Source organism: Rana temporaria, chromosome 8 (assembly GCF_905171775.1).
Source record: "Rana temporaria chromosome 8, aRanTem1.1, whole genome shotgun sequence".
NCBI classification, from domain to species: Eukaryota; Metazoa; Chordata; class Amphibia; order Anura; family Ranidae; genus Rana; species Rana temporaria.
The window spans coordinates 50,228,421-50,251,375 of NC_053496.1; the positions used below are offsets into that span (position 1 = coordinate 50,228,421).

The 22,955-nt window shown below is 43.4% G+C and overlaps 1 protein-coding gene across 1 annotated transcript in view; it reads left to right on the top strand.

The window, feature by feature from the left end:
• Nucleotides 1-22,955, top strand: part of LOC120910398 (alpha-2-macroglobulin-like protein 1) — a 268,848-nt gene that overhangs the window by 21,108 nt on the left and 224,785 nt on the right. Inside the window, exons 3-6 of the mRNA XM_040322155.1 lie at nucleotides 5,064-5,217; nucleotides 6,946-6,998; nucleotides 12,981-13,001; nucleotides 20,249-20,405. Of these exons, the coding sequence (XP_040178089.1) occupies nucleotides 5,064-5,217; nucleotides 6,946-6,998; nucleotides 12,981-13,001; nucleotides 20,249-20,405 (385 nt within the window). The remainder of the gene's footprint in view (nucleotides 1-5,063; nucleotides 5,218-6,945; nucleotides 6,999-12,980; nucleotides 13,002-20,248; nucleotides 20,406-22,955) is intronic.

Genomic DNA, 22,955 nt, shown 5'->3' on the forward strand with positions numbered 1-22,955 from the left:
CGAATGTCCAGACAATAAATAAAGGTTTTCTGAATGCTTTATTCTCGGCCCAACATGACCAACATCAACATGAGGTATAGAGGAAAGGTTGATGAAGCAATAGAGAATTTTGCAGTAACAAGCCTGGATATGAAGCAATCCTGCTCTCAGTAGTAATAAACACAATTCGTCGCCACTCCAATCAGAGTGGGTGAAGTGCCCCCGGACAAACTCCTGACAGGAGTTTGGCAGCCGAAGCGCTACTTTAAGGTTGCTGGGAGGAACAGGTCTCTGCCACAGACCTGGCTCTAGGGACCTCTGCCACAGACCTAGTATTTAGATGAGCTGAATGAATTGAGCGAATCCTCCCAGTAAATTAAGTCAGAGTCACCGGGTGACAGTTGAAGTGTACCTGTCAATGTCCCGGTCACCAGATCCCCGATGGTTCGTTCAGGCCCCTCAGATAACCTGCTTTCTGGGTTCTCCTTGAGCCAATCCCCCACCGTTCAGCACATAGCTTGGGATCTCTTCAATAGAGCTGGGGACCCAGCGAGTCACTGGGGCTCCTTTCAGCAACATGGAGCTTTGCGTAGCATGCGACCCCGGCCTGGTAGGCCACATCACCGGGGTCTGTTGGATGCGCACACCCTAAAGGTGGGTGCCGCACCTGGAACCCGCGACGAACCAACAAAAATGGCGTCTGCCACAGATATACTCTCCCCCAGCATGCCCCGCGAGGGAAAACTCCTCTAATTGGCTGCTGGGCAAAAGTGGCTCTGCCAGAACCCCTCTAGCGCCAACTGTCGCCCAGGGGTGGGATCGAAACCCTGGAGCGCAGACTGACCTACATGACAGTTCAGGAATGACAGCAGCCCAGATTTAGCAAATTATGAATGGGAGCAAAATAACTCTCCCATTCCCCACTAACTTTAGCGTAGTGCCCATACTGAAAGTAAGGGGGCGCTACACATAAGAGAAGAGTGGGTCAAATATCGATATAAAAAAAAGTAGTAATGCAATGCTGCAAGGTTAGCCTACATGATTTGAAATGCCATTAAGGCTTGTTCACACTGTAGGAAATAGTACAACAAATGGTTGAGCCATGTTTTTTTCTGTCCCCTAGTCACCAACCAAAATTATAACCATACAACCTGACAGAGCTGTACACACCGGAGCATTTTTAACTGAGGCTGCAAAGTTTGAAAGCGGGCACCAATTGCCAAACTTGCCCACTGAGATCAATAGGGCTGCACTGCAACTGTAAGTCAAATGCTTGGCCTGCAGTTGCAGGGCAGTCTTGCAATAGAAAATTACCTTTTGGTGTAAAAAAAAAAAAAACAGGTGTCATGAGACATCCGTAGAGCTTCCTGAGCAAGAAAATATATATATATATATATATATATATATATATATATATATATATATATATATATATATATATATATATATATATTATTTTTTTCCCTGTAGAAAATGTGCTGTGTGCAGCATTAATGCTTTAAGAGAGAGAAGGGTATGCAATTTTCTCTCTGTGGTAACTACCAGAACATATGACCTTTTATTACCTGCTCTTCAAAAAATATTGTCTATCACTTGCAGTGCCCATGTGGCCTGCAATATGTGGGCCAGACAATTAGGACTATACAAATCAGAGTTAATTAATATTTAGGCAATATACGGCGTGGCCTCCTTAAACACAGTGCTTCCAAGCATTATGCGCTTTGTTATGCAAAGAAACCCAAAGAGAACACTGATTTCGGGAATTGTCAGATTGACATTGGAGGAGTAGTAATATCTGGCAGGAAATCTCAACAATAGAGACCCGCTGGATATATGACCTTAAGAGTTATTCACCATTTGGAATGAATATAGAGTGGGATGTCAATTGCTTTATCAACAATGGTTGAACAACTCTTGCAATATAAGATATATTTTTTACTGATAATCTACCGAAGATTGTTATATGTATTTTTTCCTGTTTATCCTCTCTCTCTTTAAATGAAATATAATGTTATATATTGCTTATGGATTGAAACTGTATCTGTATGGGATATTTGGCTGTTGTATACACTATGTCCACTAGATGGCGGGTTCACCTCGCATGCTTTTCAGAATTTTGATTAGTGAATTTTTTTGCAATTATTTATTTCAGCTAGAGCAGGGGTCTCAAACTCAAATTACCTGAGGGCCACAAGACAAGTTTTCATATGCCATGGGGGGCCGCATGCAAACTTTCAAACTTCAAAAACAACAGTACTGTTGTTTTTGAACACATTATTAACCCCCAGCACTGGTGTCAGCGAGCGCATTATTACCACCAGCACTGGTGTAAGTCAGGGTTTGACAAATTTGCTTGGAATCTAGGAGCCAGCTAAAAAAGTTAGGAGCCAGAAAACGCACCCCGTCCCGACGAGCTTGCGCGCAGAAGCGAACACATACGTGAGCAGCGCCCGCATATGTAAACGGTGTTCAAACCACACATGTGAGGTATCGCCGAGATTGGTAGAGTGAGAGCAATAATTCTAGCTCCTCTGTAACTTAAAACATGCAACATGTAGATTTTTTTAAACGTCGCCTATGAAGATTTTAAAGGGTAAAAAAGTTTGTCGGCATTCCACAAGCGGACACAATTTTGAAGCGTGACATGTTGGGTATGAATTTACTCGGCGTAACATTATCTTTCATAATATTAAAAAAAATGGGGATAACTTTACTGTTGTCTTATTTTTTAATTAAAAAAAGTGTAATTTTTTCCCAAAAAAGTGCGCTTGTAAGACCGCTGCGCAAATACGGCGTAACAAAGTATTGCAATGATCGCTATTTTATTCTCTAGGGTGTTAGGATAAAAAATATATAATATTTGGGGGTTCTAATTAGAGGGAAGAAGATGGCAGTGAAAATAGTGAAAAATAACATTAGAATTGCTGTTTAACTTGTAATGCTTAACTTGTAATACCAACGGCCACCACCAGATGGCGCCAGCTCACATCTGGTGGTAATAACTTGTAATACCAACGGCTCACCACCAGATGGCACCAGCTCAAACAAAAAAAATTTATAAAAAATTTTTTTTTTTTTGCTCCCCTCACTTCCACCCTGCCTGAGGGCCATTTATAACTGGTCCGCGGGCCGCAAATGGCCCGCGGGCCGCAAATGGCCCGCGGGCCGGTACTTTGAGACCACTGAGCTAGAGGGTAGTGTAATCTTATCTTCGTTATGGTTCAGTTTTTTTCTTCCTGGCAAGTAGAGAGCTTTTCTCCTTGTCTTTTATAGTATTTCTTCTAGTTAATATACTCCCATTGTGCTCTGAGAACAGCGGGACCAATCTGTAATCCTTCTGGTCCTTGGAGCTCATGGTGAACCGCAAAATGGCCGACTGACCACTTCGGAGTTGAGAGCGGACTGACAGTTATTCTGGCTGACTAACCACCGTTCGGATGATGGTGGCAAGTTTACTGAGGAGAAACAGGAAGTAAGAAATTCAAACAAAAAAAAAACATTTAGAAGGGAAATTGAAGGAAAAAGTAAGTGAACCAACAATGCACTAGCTTAACCACTTAAGGACCGGACCAATATGCTGCGGTTTTTACATTTCGGCACTGCGTCGCTTTAACAGACAATTGCGCTGTCGTGCGACGTGGCTCCCAAACAAAATTGGCGTCCTTTTTTCCCCACAAATAGAGCTTTCTTTTGGTGGTATTTGATCACCTCTGCGGTTTTTATTTTTTGCGCTATAAACAAAAATAGAGCGACAATTTTGAAAAAAAATCAATATTTTTTACTTTTTGCTATAATAAATATCCCCCTATTATATATAAACATTTTTTTTTTCCTCAGTTTAGGCCGATACGTATTCTTCTACCTATTTTTGGTAAAAAAAATCACAATAAGCGTTTATCGATTGGTTTGCGCAAAATTTATAGCGTTTACAAAATAGGGGATAATTTTTTTTTTTTTTTTTTTTACTACTAATGGCAGCGATCAGTGATTTTTTTCGTGACTGCGACATTATGGCGGACACTTCGGACAATTTTGACACATTTTTGGGACCATTGTCATTTTAACAGCAAAAAATGCATTTAAATTGCATTCTTTATTGTGAAAATGACAGTTGCAGTTTGGGAGTTAACCACAGGGGGCGCTGTAGGAGTTAGGGTTCACCTAGTGTGTGTTTACAAATGTAGGGGGGTCACTCGATCGATGCAGAAGTCACAGTGAAGCACGGGGAAGCCGTGTTTACATACGACTCTCCCCGTTCTTCAGCTCCGGGGAGCGATTGCGATGGGGCGGCTATAAACGAATAGCCGCGCCGTTGTCCCGGATCACTCCCCGCGGGAATCCGACCGACGCATGTAGCGGGGGGGTCCCGATCGGATCCCCCGACCCACGTCTAGGCAGGGACGTACAGATACGCCAATGTGCCTGTACGTGCCATTCTGCCAACGTACATATACATGCGGCGGGCCTCGAGCTCCTCTTCGGTTCCCAGGCTGGACGTTGATTGTCTAGGCTGGATGAATTGATAGCAGCGCAGCCATTGGCTGGCGCTGCTGTCAATCACATCCGATGATTCAGCGCGCCAGGGGCGGGGCCGAGTGATACAGTCGGTGGCTATGCCGCCGCTGTATCGCAGTAGCGCGCCTGCAAAAGCTTTCCACCATGCAAGCTCACTCGCATGAAGGTGGAAAGCTTTTGCAAGGAGGAGCCGAGATAGCCGCCGAGGGACCCCAGAAGACAGGATTTGGGGACACGCTGTGCAAAACGAGCTGCACAGTGGAGGTAAGTATAACATGTTTGTTATTTTTTTTAAAAAAACATTTTTGCCTTTAGTGTTCCTTTTAAAGGAACCTATTTAGAAAGGGGAACAAAAAGGAACCTTTACAACCACTTTAAAGTGATGAGGACAAACTATGCATAGGGAACCAAAAAATCCTGATTGCACCCAGCAATGACTTATTTACTGGGAATGAAATGAAAATGTATGACATTTTGGTAGGACAAGTATGGATATTACATAGAAGTTGTTAAGACTTTATAGAAGATATTACCTAATATAAGCTCTGATCTGAATGTTATCCTTCCAGCTTCCTGCTACTGACACAGAGGTTTGGTTGTTCCATGTTTCTATGGATGGGGAACATTTGCACCTGGAGAAGACCAAGAAAGTTCTAATCCTCAAATTGTCTTATGTGACATTCATCCAGACAGATAAACCCAACTATAAACCTGGCCAGACAGGTAAATCATAATACCTCAATGAACCACAATGCAACACAATTTCTTGGAAGGCTTTGATATCATTCCTGATATTTTGCCCCAGTACATCATAACAGTCTATGATAGAATATCAGGCCAATCTCAAAGACATTGGGATGTATTTACTAAAAGCAAATAGATGGTGCACTGCTCAAGTGCAACTCATTTTATTATTTAATAATTGCGGTAAAACTCTGGTAATTTCCATCATACAACCAGTTTTTATTTTATTTTTTTTCCTTGGACTTGATTGGATATTCTTTACAAAGTTAAAGGGTAAGTCCACTTTCATGGTAAAAAAAAAAAAAATAGCAAATAAACCAAAATTATATTCTAGCGTATACAATTGCTACACAAGTCAGTCCGTTAGTTATGATGGTTCTTATTGGTTATATTGAGATTTGTGCAGGCTCTTTGTGGCTATTACATAAAATGACATGCAGGTATGTGATTTCACACAACAGAGCCAACCTGCTGCAGTAAATATGTGGTAGGTGGTTAGCAAGTGGTTGTAAAGATTTTTTACTTTCATGCACTCAATGCATGAAGGTAAAAAACCTTTTGTGCAGCAGCCCTCCTCCAATACTTATCTGAGCCCCATCTTGATCCAGCGATGTGCACGAGAGCAATGGCTTTTCTACGTCTTTTCCACCTCATTGGCTGAAGCTGCAATATATTACATTTTTGGTTTGGGGTTTAATACTGCTTTAACAATATTGTAGTCTGATCACTGCCTGCAACAGACTGAAGACATCATCTCAGCCCAAGCAAAGTCACTGATAGAAAAAGGGTAACTGCAAGCGCAAAATATCCTGTGAGTGTATTATATACCTTGCCATTAAAGCGGTTGTATACCTGCACTGATTTTTTTATTTTATTTTTTTAAACAAAAAAACCTTTAAGGCAACGGCATTATGCCATTGCCTTAAAGTTTTTTTTGTATAACGCTAGCTAGCTCATTGTGAAATACTGACCTTAAAATGAGGCCTCTGCATCTGATCCCGGTTCACGCCGAGGGAACTGACATGTTCCCTCTGCATTTCTTCTGGGTTCACAGGCTCCGGCACTGTGAGTGGCGGGAGACGCAATTACATCACTCCCACGCATGCGCGCAGGAGTCTTTTTCCCGGCAAGGTCCGGCAGTGTTTGAATGCAAAACCATACGGGTTTAGGAGATATTCATTTTACCTACAGGTAAGCTTCCTGTGTTCTCCCCCCCTAAGCAAAGTCACTGGACTAAAGCTCAAGGATGATTTAAAGGGTTCCCCAATGTACAATGTATAATTTATAACTTGCTATGTGTTAATTGTCTGTTTTTCCAACTTTATTGTAGACATGCTTCTGACGAAGCGGCCTGCGCTGCGAAACTAGTAAAGCTCAATGTCCATCACCATTTTTTTTTTTTTTAAATTATTGTATTTTCTGATCTAATAAAATCATATTGTTTACATTTCAATTGTACTTTATTACCGAATTTCATTAGTACCGCAATAGTCCAAACGGCCCACCCCTTCTTGGTTCTCTGGCTTGGGGCCCTTAGACCCAATTTTATCTCTATTAAAGCTCAAGGATGGCTTAATAAAAATAAAAGATCAAGCTATTTTGAGGAATTATACTGTTGTGTTTATTGTGATGTCAAGAATAAATTCCTGCAGACTTGTAAGAAACTGAAAGATCAAGTTAAATGATCATCTCTTTAACTGTTTACAGTAAATTTTCGCATTGTAACCTTGGACACCACTTTTCGGACTCAGAAAATGACGGTAAATATTGTAACTGCTTTTCGTGACTAATTTTGTTATTGCCCGAGAACTCCTGATTTCTTTAAAGGGTAACTCCACTTTCTTGGGAAAAAAAATAGCAAATAAAGAAAAAATAAAATCACAATGGCGACATAAGTCATATTGTAATTAAATGTTATTAAAAATTACCTTTCCTTTTAAATCTGCAGCCGCTGTAATTTTTTGAAAATGCAATATGGCCACCTGGAATTGTTCTGTACATAAATTGTGTACAGGACGTCCCCCAGAAACATAATTTCCTACTTGTGTGATTGGCGCGCTGATTTTCCTAGAAGTCTGCACTAAGATACAAGTCAGATTTCAGGCATTCCCTGCAACAAAAATTTAATTTTTGGTGAGATAAGCCTCATACACACAATAAAATTATCCAACAGGGATTGTGTGATGACAGGCTGTTGTTGGAAAATCCGACCGTTTTGTATGCACCATCGGACAATTGTTGTCGGAATTTCCATGGACAAATGTAGAATAGCATGCTTTAAAATTGTTCGCAAACAATTGTGTGTTGTCGGATTATCCGTTTGTGTGTACACATTAGCAGAAGTTGCCCAAAGGGTGGCGCTAAAGATGTAATTTTGTGTTTGTTGGCCGACAATTCTTTGCTGTTTGTATGCAAGACAAGTTCCTGGCCAACGGCCTTCGGACAAAAGTCCTAGGCTTTGTCCTCAGAAAGTCTGATCATGTGCATTTTCTTTCAATAATTTTAAGTATATCATAAGAAAGGAGGAAAATAACAAGTTTTTTTTTATTTAAAGCTTCTTGTTCTCTACCAAAACATGATCAACCCATTATATTGTTTGGAAGCATAACTAAAGTTTATTCTGTTCTCTTTTTTTGGGGGGGGGGGGGGGGCTGGATTTGGGAGGAATTAAAAACAATGTCATGTTTTATTTCTGCCTGTGTCTCCGCTGGGAAAATTCATCCTGTCTACCTTTCCTACTGACGTTGAAAGCATAAGAAAATCAAAAAATATGAGTTCTCATTGAAATAGAGGTGAAATCTCACTTCTATGTCTATTAGATTTAACCGTTCTACATGTTAAAGGATAAGCAAACCTTTCTAAAAAAACTAAAATAAAAGAAAGTGGTTGTTAACCCACTCTGCTAACTTCATATAATCCTGTATGTTTCCTAATGATAGGTGCCCCTGTCTCTGTGCTTTATAAAAAAAAGTCTATACCTGATTTCAGAGCAGCACTCACGTGACTGGCCGGCTCTCTTCTCTCCCCATCTGACAGCTGCAGCAGGTGGGGGCTGAGATTTCCCTGCTGACGTCAGTCGGGACGAGAGGAGGAAAGACGGCCGTCACGTGAGCGCAGAGCGGCACTCTGAAATCAGTTATAGACTGCATTTTCTTCATAAAACACAGAGACCGGATCACCTATCATTAGGAAACCTACAGGATTATATACTGTATGATATTAACAGTAATTTTTGCAGACGGATGGAAGGGGGTGGGCACTTGACGCAATGGACAGGAGAGCTACAGGTGATGGAGGCACATAAACTGTGTCAGGGCTCGGCAGCCATGATATACCGTGGTCAGCGGAGGGCAGAACCAGGCAGAATCAGCCAGTTTTTTTTTAGGTGATACAGAGGAGCAAATTACACAGCACAAGCACTGTGCTGTATAACATCCTTTAAGGAACAGGATTTCTTTTTATTTTATTTTGGGTAAAAAATGCTTTAATGCACATCTTTTTGCAGGTTAAAAAAAAGTGCATTTTCTTTATTTATTTTTTTAGTTTTGTTCTGCCGATCGTGGGTGCAATGCTCTACAGGCTCAGATTAAAAAACAAAATATTAAATGCACATTTTTTTTTTACCTGCAAAAAAGCATTGAACCCACAATCAGCAGATGGGTGGGTGCCATGCAGGACTCAACAGCGCCGTGTTAATTAATTGAAACTACAAGCTGACAGCCGAAAGGCTGTTGGTACTTGTAGTTTCCTATTCACAGAGCAGTTTGAATTAACAAGGTGGCCGGGTGAGCCGAGCCCCGCAGGGCCACGTAATTTTCAAACAGTGACAGCGTGTGCCCGGAAAAGGTGCCTGCTTGCTGTTACTGGGGAAGGAGGAGGAGATGCTGCAGCTAGTGGAATATGTAATCTGTTCCAAAAGGTATACTTGTCTTTTAAGTGTGCAATGGTTAGCTACCATTATGTAAGCTGTTAACTTAGTTGAAGGGAATGTATAGGGTCCTTGTACAGTGGAACCTCGGATTACGAGTATAATCCGTTCCAGGGGCATGCTCATAATCCAAATTACTTGCATAACAAACCGTTTCCCCATTGAAGTCAATGGAAACGAAAAAACGTTGTTCCGCATTGACTTCAATGGGATGCAATACCGCATGTGGCCAGAGGCAGGGGACGCCGGACAGCCTCGGAAACGACCCGAGGACACTTCGGCTGACCTCGGAAAGACTTCCTACCCGAGATTTGCCAAGGCTGAGCAACTCTCATGCTGTCCTCGGGCCTTTCCATGCATTTACGAACGGCTGCGATCGGCGACATTTGGCTCTGCTTAGCTCCGGCTCCCCCCCACCTCATGCCAAAAGCAGTACTGCACACCGCTTTGGCCTGAATCCTGCTCATTTTGCGACACAAACGAGTCACGATTTTTTTAAGTACAGTGCTCGTATTGTGAAACGCTTGTTAATCGCGTTACTCGCAATCCGAGGTTCCACTGTATTTATTTACTGTATTAATTTGGTTCAAACTAAATCTATTTATTTATTGGGCTATAAAATGTGAAATATGCCTTAATTGACTTAATTGATATGCCTGGCACCGACCTAAGGCCTCCTTCACACAGGCGTACTTCAGCATACATTCGTGCAAAGGGCTTTATTTGCCTGCACAGGATTTACAGGTGTTTTGTGCATCCTCATGAAGGCAGTCTCCATTTATGTTTATTGGGATGCAGTTTATTGGGACACAGCTGCTGCTCCCAGTTTGACAAGCATGCGAGTGTTGGTGTGTTCCCCCCAAACTTGCATTCAGAGACACAAACTGGCACCTACACGGATGTCCAAATGGGAGTACCGACTGTCTTCATGCAGCCACTGTGTCCCAATAGATATGAATAGGACTGCCTGCAAGCAGATGCATGGAACACCTGGGGAATTGGTCACATGGAAGGAGCCTATAGGTGCGACGTTTAAGGTAAATACGTTTTCTGGGTGTCTTAGCCAATCACAAAAATTGAGACATTTGGGGGTATTCTGTACTCAAATGATGTACAGAACTGCTCCAGGTTGCCACATTGCAAGGAAGCAACTATTTTTTTTTTAATACTGTAGAAATTTAAATGGAAAGGTACTTTTTAATTAAAGTGTATTACAAAATTTACTAACAAAATTCTGTAGATTTGTTACTAGGTTTATTTTGTATGAAAGTTGGAACAGGGAAGGGTTGACACCCCTATAACATTTGTTTTGCTGTCTGTGCCCCTGTTCAGAAGATTTCGACTCACTTTCTGTCCTTGTGACAATTGGAATTTTGAAAATTTTGGGTTGTCATGGAAACCAAGATTGGTTATAAACCTTCAGTGGAGACACTGTTTTCACATGGTAACTCCTACAGGAGTGAATTTCCCTATATATATATATATATATATATAAAAGTTTAAGGAACACTTTTAGCTTGATTCAGAGAGCTTTGCCTATCTTTAGGTGGGCGTAGCGTATCTCAGATACACTACGCCGCCGTAAGTTAGAGCGGCAGGTCCTGTATTCAGGAAGTTGCGCCGTCCGTAAAGGTATCCCAGTGCGCATGCTCAAAATTACGCCGCAAATAATCCATGCTATCGACGTGAACGTAAATTACGTCCAGCCCCATTCACGGACGACTAAAATGTGAACAGTTCAACGCGGTTCCGACGTCCATACTTAACATTGGCTGCGCTATCTTTTTGGTGGTTTATCTTTACGCCTGAAAATGCCTTACGTAAACGGCGTATCTTTACTGCGACGGCCCGCCGTACATTCGTAAATAGGCGTATCTTGCTGATTTACATATTCTAGGCGTAAATTAGTGTACACGCCCCCAGCGGCCAGCGTAAATATGCAGCTAAGATACGACGGCGTAGGAGACTTACGCCGGTCATATCTTAGCAACATTTAAGCGTATCTCAGTTTGAGCATACGCTTAAAGTTATGACGGTGCAGATTCGGACTTACAAAAGCGTATCTACTGATACGCCCGTCGTAAGTTTCCTGAATCTGGCTATTTGAAAACATTTTAGATCTCAACGGGCAAAAATCTCATGCTGGATATCTATACTGACATGGACTAGGTAATGTGTTAGGAATGAAAGGATTCATGAATGAAATTATCCACCTACAGAGGGCTGAATTCAAAGACGCACCAAAAATCAAAGTGAAAAAATTATGCAGCAAGCTAGTCCATTTTGCTAAAATTTCATTGCAACAACTCAAAATGGTCCTCAGTAGTTTGTATGGCCCCCAAGTGCTTGTATGCATGCCTGACAACATCAGGGCATGCTCCTAATGAGGTGACGGATGGTGTTCTGGGGTATTTCCTCCCAGATCTTGACCAGAGCATCACTGAGCTCCTGAACAGACTGAGGTGCAACCTGGCGGCACCTGATGGACCGAAACATAATGTCCCAGAGGTGTTCTTTTAGATTTAGGTCAGGTGAGCGTGGGAGCCATTCAATGGTATCAATTTCTTCATCCTCCAGGAACTGGCTGCATGCTCTCGCCACATGAGGCTGGGCATTGTCGTGCACCAGCATGAGGTCTGACAATGAGTCCAAGGATTTCATCCCAATACCTAATGACAGTCAGGGTGCCATTGTGTATCCTGTAGAGGTCTGTGCGTCCCTCCATGGATATGCCTCAGCAGACCATCACTGACCCACCACCAAACCGGTCATGCTGAACGATGTTACAGGCAGCATAAAGTTCTCAGAGGCTTCTCCAGCCCCTTTATGTCTGTCACATATGCTCAGGGTGAATCTGTGAAAAGCATGGGGCACCAGTGGCGGACCTGCCAATTCTGGTGTTCAATAGAAAATGCCAATCGAGCTTCACATTGTCCAGCAGTGAGCACAGAGTACACTAGAGGATGTTGGGCCCCTCAGGCCACCCCCGTGAAGTCTGTTTCTGATCGTTTGGTCAGAGACATTCACACCAGTGGCCTGCTGGAGGTCATTTTGTAGGGCTCTGGCAGTCCTCATCCTGTTCCTACTTGCACAAAGCAGCAGATACCGGTCCTGCTGATGGGTTAAGGACCTTCTACGGCTCTGTCCAGCTCTCCTGGAATATTTCCTCCATGCTCTTGAGACTGTGTTGTGAGACACGGCAAACCTTCTGGCAATGACACGTATTGATGTGCCATCCTGGAGGAGTTGAATTGCCTGTGCAAGCTTAGGGTCCAAGTATCGCCTTGTGCTACCAGTAGTGACACTGACCCTAGCCAAATGCAAAACTAGTGAGAAGATGAGTAGGGGAAAAAAATGTCAGAGTTCTGATTCAAAAGTGTTCCTTTAATTTTTTGGAGCAGTGTGTGTGTGTGTATATATAATATATGCGATTCCACTGTACGTGCATTATACAATCTACTTACAAATTGCCTTTTAGTTCAGCATTGATTTGGTTCAGTCATCTGAAGAGGTCACCACCTCAAGTTGAATTACCACATTGCTTGACACAAAACCAGGAGACCTGTTTCTGCAGGAAGACTCGGTAGCACTGAAATCTTCAGTGGAAGACCATTGGGGCTAACAATAGATTTAATAAGTTGCGGGATGATTGCATTGCCAGTGGCCAGTCAGAACTGGGTAATCCAGTTTTGCTTGCACTATTCTTTAACTATATGGATACAATTTGTAATGCATAATTGTAGATTTTGTGTTGGGTACTAAAGTTCTGAACTTGACTGACTGTCACAGATCGTTTTCCTTTTTCTTTTTACAGTATCCTCTAGTGGAGATGACGGTAAGATCTGATATCTAGGTAGGGGGATATACTGTGCTATGTATTGAAACCATTTATACCATCCCCCAATAAAGTTATACAAAAACTTGAAGAGATGAAACCCCAAATACCTGGAGATTGTAGTAGGGGGATGTAAATGTGTCCCAATACTAAAGAAATTTTTTAAGTACAATATATCTTTATTGATACATGAAATAGTTTTCATTAAAAAATTATGCCCATATCTACATAATAGCTGTACATGAAACCAATATAGAGCCTAGTGGTCCACGAGGCTCTATATTGATTTCATGTACAGCTATTATGAATATATGAACATAATTTTTATATGAAAAATATTTTGTGTATTAGTAAAGATATATTTGTTTAGTATTGCGTATTGGGACACATTTACACCCCCCTACTCCAATCTCCAGTTTGGAGATTTGCGGTTTCATCACTTCAAATTTAGTAAGATCGCCCATTCCTCTGTAGCATGAGATTATACTCTACTGGTGGTACATAGGATTTAGGAGTGCTGCATAGAGCTCATAAAAGTAAGGTAGTTTATGGTTTAAAATATGTGTCCTCTACCATGAGATTGAGCATTTTCTCTGAGAATATGATAACGCTTGGGAAAACTACCAGCCACTGGAAAGAACATTGTAAATCAGAGATATGCAATTAGCGGACCTCCAGCTGTTGCAGAACAAGTCCCATGAGTCATGATGGGACTTAGTTTTGCAACAGCTGGAGGTCCGCTAATTGCATATCTCTGTTGTAAGTTAAACTACTGACTGGAAATGGCGAGGTGGTCATTATTCTGAAAATGTGCTGAATTTCTGAATTGCATGACATAAAGATCAGCACCAGAATATATGTGACATAGGTAAGGATAATGGTGTATGACTCTTCTTATTTGCTGCCTCTTTCATCTGTTAAATATTCAGTTGAAAGTGTTTTGCTACATCTGTTCAATAAGTGCAAAAATGCCAGAAATGTTGTAAGCGCATACTTCCTGTAACTTCCAGAGTAACTGCCTGTGCTGCACTGAAATCTCAAACAATGTTATCAGCCCTGCCCAGTTCTTCTCTGCGGACACCTCTCCTCTATGTTATGGAGATAAGGAAGCAGTGTTTTGTTGTTCAAATCAGGAGCGCAACCTTGGGTGACATTGATGTTATGGAGTGAGCATTGTCACTGTAGGACTTACTCACATGGGTGTCCAGGCACTGCGTCTGGGTCCATGCACCCATACCTGCCTAGATGTCAATCTTGGCTGTGCGAGTCATTGCAGCCAACGTGTGTCTTATGAGGTGTCTGCCTGCTCTTGGGTTTAGTTACACGTTAAGTAAGGACACATAATAATATCAAGTTCTATTGTATTTATGCAGTCTTTCTGTCTCCAGACTTGTGCATCCTAATCTTTGCTAGCTTATGTCACCAACAGATGATGCGATGTTCTGTCCTTCAATCTTTGGTGGAAGGACAGAAAATCGCTTAATTCCTCCATTAACACGCTGTGTTGATGGGGGGGGTGGGGGGGATCCATCCCACAGCATTATTGTGTTCTTCTGGCAGAGTGGCACAGGGAGCCGTCCCAGCCAGGAAGACACACAGTAATTATTGCTAGAGGCTATAGATGCTGGCAAAATAAGACATTTAACAAAAGACAATAAAGACATTAAAACCATATAATATATATGGACAATATCCTCTGTGCATCATCTACGTGTTTCACCGTTGGGCTTCCTCAGGACGAGCAGAAGAGATTTGACAATTTAAAGATATTTCATTGTATACAAAAGTACTATTCACTGGCCCTCTATTGGTAGTACAACCCTGCGCTTTAGGATGACCCACAAAGTCCAAGACAATTAAAACATCTGTCCAGATAAAACACAATAAAAACAATAAAAGCAGCTGCTTAAAATATAAAAGTCACTTGGTAAAAGCAGAACAATTAGAACAGCCCGCACAGAGCTTGTTGATAGTCCTGCAGCAGCGCTGCAAACTCCTGGTTTGATAAGAAAAAAGTGCTATGTAGGATGACCAGATCAGATGTAGCCAAAGTATGTTCTCCAATCACCAAAAGTACATTCACCACGTGGGGGGATATAGGGCCCCCTTCGGGGGAAACACTCACCAGATGGTTTCTTTTAAATAGCGTTTCAATATATATTTCCTCGCATGCTGCCTTCTGATGTTGAAATCTGCATACCCCTCTCACTTCTTGATCACCGTTTATATTTTTATTCTCAAGGTATCATATCCACAGATGTATAAGGGAAGGAAAAAATCCATATAGTGCAGTATCGTTTTAAAACTTTAATGTCATCCCAAAAAATACATATACACCAGTCCCCTTATAAAACATGCGTACCAGATAATAAAAATAAAAAAAGATATTTCATTGTCTCAAAGCATTCCAAAAGGGTATGTAGATATATCAAAACGGTAATGTAGGGAGGTCCAAATATAATCGAAAGGTCTCAAAAATCCAAAAAAAGGGGAGAAAGTTCACTCAGCTTATGATATTAATCATGGGGGCGGCACTGCATGTATATAGAAGGGAAAACCAGATCTGAAAGATCCAGGCAGAACCTTAGATCTGGGGCAGACCAATAAAGGTGTATCATAACCACCAAACTTGTGTAATCTTAGCCGGGAGTATAAAAATTGCATCCAAATGCTATTTATACTAGCAGCCAAAACAAAGCAGACAGTAAAGTCTATGGAGCAGCGAACACATAGATGCCTGAAGAACGTAGTGTACCCCGGGGGAATAGCCTGTGCTATACACCCTTGTATAGCCTCCAGCAGCACTGAATGTGCGTTCTGAAAGAACGCTGGATGCAGGACAAGCCAGTAGCTCGTACTGTGCAAGCTCTGGTCAGTGATCCATCCTCAAGACCCAGTAAGCCAGAGGATTTTCGGTGGGAAAGGTGTCCAAGTCTGATCTTGCCCCTAGGTATTCCCGCACCATCTAAAACAGACGCTGGCGATGGTTGCTGGAACCGGTCATACCTTGGGACTGCGGACTAAAAAATTGTCTGAACGCATCGGTGAGACGGCCACCTTCTCCACTGCTCCTTCTGTGACTGACCAAAGCCTCAGCAACACGTTGTCCAGGACCTGGATTTTGTAACCCCCCAGTCTCTGGGAACGCTTTGCACAGACCTTTCTGCAAGGCCTCCCGAAGATGTTTCATCTTCTGCTCCCTCTGCGCCGGCAAGATAAGGTCCGCAACCTTATTCTTGTAACGTGGATCAAGGAGAGTTGTCAGCCAGTAATGATCCCTCTCCTTGATAGCACGAATACGAGGACCCTTCCGCAGGCTTTGCAGGATCAGGGAGGCCATACAATGTAGGTTTGCTGAGGCATTCGGTGCGTAGTCCTCTGGATCACTGAGGACGACAGGATCCGTAGCCACCTCATCCCAGCCACGTACAAGTCCATGGGTTCCTTGGGACTGTAATTGATCCCTTGAAGACTGCTGCTGAGTGCTAGGCTCCACCTCCATTCTGACACAATCCTCCTCCTCTTCCTGTGTGATAGGCGGGCAAGCAGGAACACTGTCTGGATAAAGGGGGCCTTGAGAGGTAAGGAAGTCCTCCTCTTCCTCCCTCTGTTCTGCCTCAAGGGCCCTGTCCATTATTCCATGCAGCGTGTGCTCCAACATGTGAATAAGAGGGACAGTCTCACTGATGCATGCACTGTCACTACTCACCATCCTTGTGGCCTCCTCAAATGGTGACAGGACAGTGCATGCATCCCTGATCATGGCCCACTGGCGTGGGGGGAAAAAAACAAGCTCCCTTGACCCAGTTCTGCTGCCATATTGGCACAGATACTAATTGATGGCCCTCTGCTGCATGTGCAGCTGCTGCAGCATGGCCAACGTAGAGTTCCACCTGGTGGGCATGTCACAAATTAGGCGGTTCTTGGGCAGGTTGTATTCCCTTTGGAGGTCTGCCAGCCGAGCACTGGCATTATATGACCGTCGGAAATGCACACAGACTTTCCTGGCCTGCTTCAGGACACCCTGTAAGCCCGGGTACCTGCCCAAGAACCGCTGCACCACCAAATTAAGCACATGAGCAAAACAGGGCACATGGGTCAGTTGTCCCAGTCGCAGGGGGGAGAGGAGGTTGGTGCCATTGTCGCAAACCACCATTCCTGGCTTAAGCTGGCGTGGCGTCAACCACCTCTGAGCCTGCCCCTGCAGAGCTGACAGAACCTCTGCCCCAGTGTGGCTCCTGTCCCCCAAGCACACCAGCTCAAGCACCGCATTGCATCTCTTTGCCTGCGTAGCCCCTTGAACGCCTACGGAGCACCGCTGGATCCGAGGACACATCAGCACAGGAAGAGGCCAAAGAGGAAGAAGAGGAGGGGATGGAGGAGAGAGGTGTGTAACAACCAGTAGTAGCATTTTGGAGGCGTGGTGGCGGAACAACCTCCAACACTACTGTACCTTGTCCTGCGTCCTTCCCAGCTGCCAGCAGAGTCACCCAATGCGCCGTGAAAGATGGGTAACGTCCCTGTCTATGCCTGCTGGACCATGAGTCAGCGGTAATAGGCACCTTACCACTGACCGCCCTGTCCAGCGAGGCATGGACATTGCCTTCCACATGCTGGTAGAGAGCCGGAATCGCTTTCCGTGAGAAAAAGTGGCGTTTGGGAACTTGCCACTGAGGTACCGCACATTCCACAAACTCATGGAAGGGGGCAGAATCTACCAACTGAAAAGGCAGCAGTTGAAGTGCTAGCAATTAAGCTAAGCTAGCATTCAACCGCTGGGCATGTGGATGGCTGGAAGAGAACTTCTTTCGGCGCTGCAGCTGCTGGGGCAGGGAAATTTGCCTGGTACAATCTGCCATTGGTGTACCGATAGTAGATTGCCCGCATGTACTAGGCTGTGACACACCTAATTCTACACCTTCAGTCCTATCAGTGCAGGCTTCAGAGAGGACTGAGGGTATAGTGGGGTTGGAGATCCCAGCTGATGAGGGGCAAGGGGAGGTCCGCTTTGTTCTTTGGTGTGGGTCTTGGAGGTACGCTTGCCAACGAACTGCATGACAGGTCGACATATGTCTGGTCAAGCATGTGGTGCCCAAGCAGGTGATGTTTTGGCCATGCGAGATACGCTTGAGACATATGTTGCAAATAGCAGCGGTGCGATCTGATGCACTCGTCTCAAAAAAGGCCCACACCAAAGAACTTTTGGAATAACGCTGAGACACGGCAGCGCCCTGCATATGTGTAGCTCTGCGTTGTGATGCAATCGATGTGCTGCCCTTAAGCTGGCCCCTGGAGGGCATCCTGCCTTGTTGGAGATGTGCCTCCTCCTCCTCCTCCTCTCTCCTATCAGGCACCCACGTAGAGTCAGTGACATCATCATCCCCTCCCTCCTCATCACTGTAGAAAACCTGGAAGTATGCTGCAGCTGGGGGAACATGACTGCCTGATTGCTGTCCTTCTTGGGCACCCCCTCTCTCTGTGCTCACGTTACTGCCTTCCTCTATCTGTGTACCATCATCGGAGCCTTCAAAACGCTACGCATCCTCATGCAGCATGTACCCAACACTGTGGTCAAACAGTTCGGGGGACTCCTCATGAGGACATGGTGGGGCTAGGGAAGGAGTGACTGATGCCATTGAGCAGAGGGAAGAGGACGTCTTGGCAGCTGCTTTGCCAGACAAAGTACCCTGAGCCTGGGTGAGAGAGGAGGATGAGGACGGCTTGGTCATCCACTCTACCAAGTCTTCGGCATGTTGTGGCTCAACACGGCCAGCTGACAAAAACAAGGACGAGCGTGTCCAACGGCCACGTGCTGATGAGGATGCACCATGTCCACGACCAGCACTGTTGCCTCTAGATGCAGTGCCTGCTTGCCCTCGTGACTCTCTGCCTCTCCTTGTTGTCCTTCCAGACATACTAATGGCCTGCAGAGGACAAAGGCAGTACACAAACCTCGTAGCTTTAGGTGCAAACTGCAGAGGACACGTGCAGTACACACCAAGTAGCTTTAGGTGCAAACTACAGAGGACACAGGCAATACACCACGTGAGAATACTGCAGCTAGCAAAATCACCTGCCTGCCAGTAAATTTAGGAATAGCTGATCTAGCTAAACTATACAGTGTATACATATATGTACAACACCTGGGATGCATATATATCCTCTACACACTGTAACTTTAACTGACTAGCTTGCCTGCTCAATCTACCTAGAAAAAATGACACTGTCTCTCTCTCTCGGTCTCTAACCACCGCTGCAACACACTACACAAGGCCGACCTGCAGGCGACCTTTTATAGTGTGGGGCGTGTACTAAACCCCCTAAGCCATAATTGGCCAAAGCCACCCTGGCTTCTGCCAATTATGGCTCTCCGTTTTTTGCGCGTTGTGATTGGCCAAGCATGCGGGTCATAGTGCATGCTTGGCCAATCATCAGCCAGCAATGCACTGAGATGCCGCAGTGAATTATGGGCCGTGACGCGCCACTCGAATTTGGCGCGAACAACCCGTAACGTTCGTATTTCGACGAACGGTCGAACATATGATGTTCGAGTGGAACATGGGTTTCACTCAAACACGAAGCTCATCCCTAATTAATATCATGGGCTGAGTGACCTTTCTGCCCTTTTTTTGGATTTTGGAGACCTTTCGATTATATTTGGACCTCCCTACACTGCCTTTTTGATATATCTACATACCCTTTTGGATTGCTTTGAGACAATGAAATATATCTTTAAATTGTGAAATCTCTTCTCGTCCTGAGGAAGCCCAACGGCGAAACATGTAGACGATGCACAGAGGATATTGTCCATATATATTATATGGTTTTAATGTCTTTATTGTCTTTTGTTAAATTTCTTATTTTGTAATAAAATCTATAATTTTTTAAATATTCCCGTCTTGCCTCCAAAATCCGACCATCAATTACCGTTTTCTCGAGTAATTGTTCCCTTTTTTTCTTCAATATTTACGGATGTGGCAAATGTGAGTGCTCCCCCTTTTCCCCTTCTTGTTTTTTGATTTATAGATGCTGGCAATAATTGCATGAAATATATGATATGCTGGTTGTACCCAAATTTATCGACTTGGATACAACCAGCCTGCTAATACATAATTTGGATCTCATACCATCTTTGGAGCATTACTAAAGATAATCAGTCTGTGCAAGGGAATGACACAATGGTAGCTAAAAACCTTCACGGTGGTCTGTGGTTAGAATGATTCAAGCTCTTACCTGTTTGTTCACAGGATCCAGATAACAATCGCATTGCACAATGGTTAGATGTCACTCCAAATCAAGGAATTGCTTCCCTTAGCTTCCCTCTGGCAAATGAGCTTAGTCTTGGAGATTACATAATAAACATTCCTGGAACCTACAAAAAAAAGTTTTCTGTGTCTGAATATGGTAAGAGTAGCCATTATTGGTCCCTTTGCATTATAAGTAATTTGTATGTTGATGTTTTAATTTGTTACTTTTGTTTTTGACAATTTGATGGTCTTATGACTAATTATCAATAAAAGTGAAGATTGAGGCCTGTTTTAGTATACCTACTTAAAGAAAATGAAAGGGTTGGTGCATCTAAAAAAGTTAATTATTCAGTGTTTTTGGTAGATTTACACATATTTCACCCCAGCTTCTGGAAGCAGGAAGCATGATACAATATGGATTATTTACTGAAAGTGGCTGTTTACTGAAAAGAAGTAGGAAGCAATTGCTCAATTCATCTACTGCTTGGTGCTCTCAGCCCTTCAACCCATGCCCTTATCTGCAATAATTTACCAGGTTTTGGCTGACTGGTCTAATTCACTAAAGCAAGGGTCTGGCAGATGTTGGTGTTGATACTCAGCTTGTCATTTGTGTTGACCCTTTTTTGCATTTTATTTGTGTGTGACATGGCACTGAATGCTAGCCAAGTCATGTCTTGAATAACCTTTCCTTCTGCCCAGCTCCACGTGGTGCTATGGTTTTTAGTGTTGGTCAGTGGAGCAATAGTGGAAGAAGGCTTTATTTTGCCTATACTTTGTGGGATATAGTCTTTTTTGGCTTTTTGGCGGACAATATTCTAAAACGCGCATTGCTGATGCATGGGTGCAGGAGGTAGTAGGAGGTAGTATCCAAAGGCTACAAAATAGAGTTTTGCCTCTGCCTTCCACCTCAATTCTTGACTTTGCTCTTCTCATTTCTCAGCAAACTTGGACTGACCACTTTCCAGCTATTCAGGGGTTGTTGAACCAGGGGGTTATTATTCCCGCTCCTCGAACAAAAAAATTCAAGGTTTTTACCTAAACCAGTTTACATTTCTGAAACCCTAGGGTGGTGTTCATCTCATATTGGATTTAAATACCCTCTGTAATTTTTTAAATAAACATCTGATATCAGTGCAGCTTGGACATAAACTGTAATATGTCTTCTCCAGAAGCAAATTGCAAAGGACTTTATTAAACCGGAATTCCTCCCAAAAATGAAACTTCCGCTTAAAGTGCTGGTGACCCCCTGACATGCCACATTTGGCATATCGTTTTTGTTGGGGGGGAGCGGGTACCCAGTTTTTACAGGCACCCAGTTCCCACTTACACCCCTGGCACTGCGGCATCGGAAGGAAGTTCACCTCTCCCCCAACCTCCCTGCTATCTTCTGGGACATGTCACAGGTCCCAGGAGATTGTCCAGCCATTGACAGCACTTACTGCGCACCTGGCTGTGAAGCCACAGCCAGGCACCCACAGTTAGAATTTTTGCGCCGCAGAGAGGAGGGGGAGAGGAGTGAGGCTTTGTGCACTCGCATTGCTGGACCGTGGGACATGTTAGTGTCTGTCTGATTATTAGAAGTCAGCAGCTACACTTTTTGTAGCTGCTGACTTTTAAATAGGTGGAACTCTTTAAGGCAGATGAAGAATGCACAGCCAGCCTGCAACAAAGAAGACTAGCTGACTGTATAAGATCATTAGCACAGTGAATAAGAAGACTCCAGCAGGTGTTTACTGTATGCCCCACATGTGACCAGAATGCCAGCATGCTTCCTGGGATGGAAAGGATCATGTGGACATCATGGTGTAGTACTCTGCTCAAAGACTCAACTCCAATAACTCCGATATCTTCCACAAAAGATCAAGGACGCAACTTGTGGGGACCCATTTGAGGATGTCTTTGGATTAAAAAGAGGATACATTTGAGCATCACCCACGCTCCAGAGTAAGGGACAAAAAAACATATATTTTGACAAAACATAGTATGTGAGGTTGAGATGAGAGCACACCTGGTGGTGGTCATGTGTGCAGTGGTTCATTTTGAGCATAAAAGGTAGAATATGCTGTTTAGAGGACAATAAGAACTATAAAAATACTTTTATTCAACCTTGAATGTTATGGAACATGCTTGATTGGTTGGATTGTGTTTTAGTATTGCACGTGATATTCATGTCAGTAGTTGAATTTTGATCTAATACTGCATAGGAAAAAGAAGCTGCAGATTTTCTTCCAGAACACAGAATCTAAAAGTGCATGAGGCAGAAGCCCTGGTAAAGGAGTGCTCTGTGGACTTTGTGTGTGTGTGTGAAAGGGTGGGGGCTCTGGTGACCAGAGACCCCCTTACTGTAAAGTTTCGCTTTACCCCAGAGTCCGAAGCATCACAAAAGCCCTATTTTTTTTATTTCCCTAGTACCTGATTAGGTATTCACTTTGTTAACATTTTATTAATTTTGCAAAGTGCACGGCCCTTACTAAATTTTGTAAATCAACTCCATTGCTATTATGACATCCTAGTAGCAATGGAATATTGGGTACAAGGGGGGTTCAACCCAAAAATAAAGTTGAATTAAATTTAAAGTTTAATTTGTGTGACCTTCTAAAATATGCTGACTTAAAAGGTGCATCCCACCTTGTGGACTTTTCTTTTGTTTACAGCTGACAGTGTTACTGAGTGCTTGGAGTACAGCTATTGCTATACTCGTGCTCTG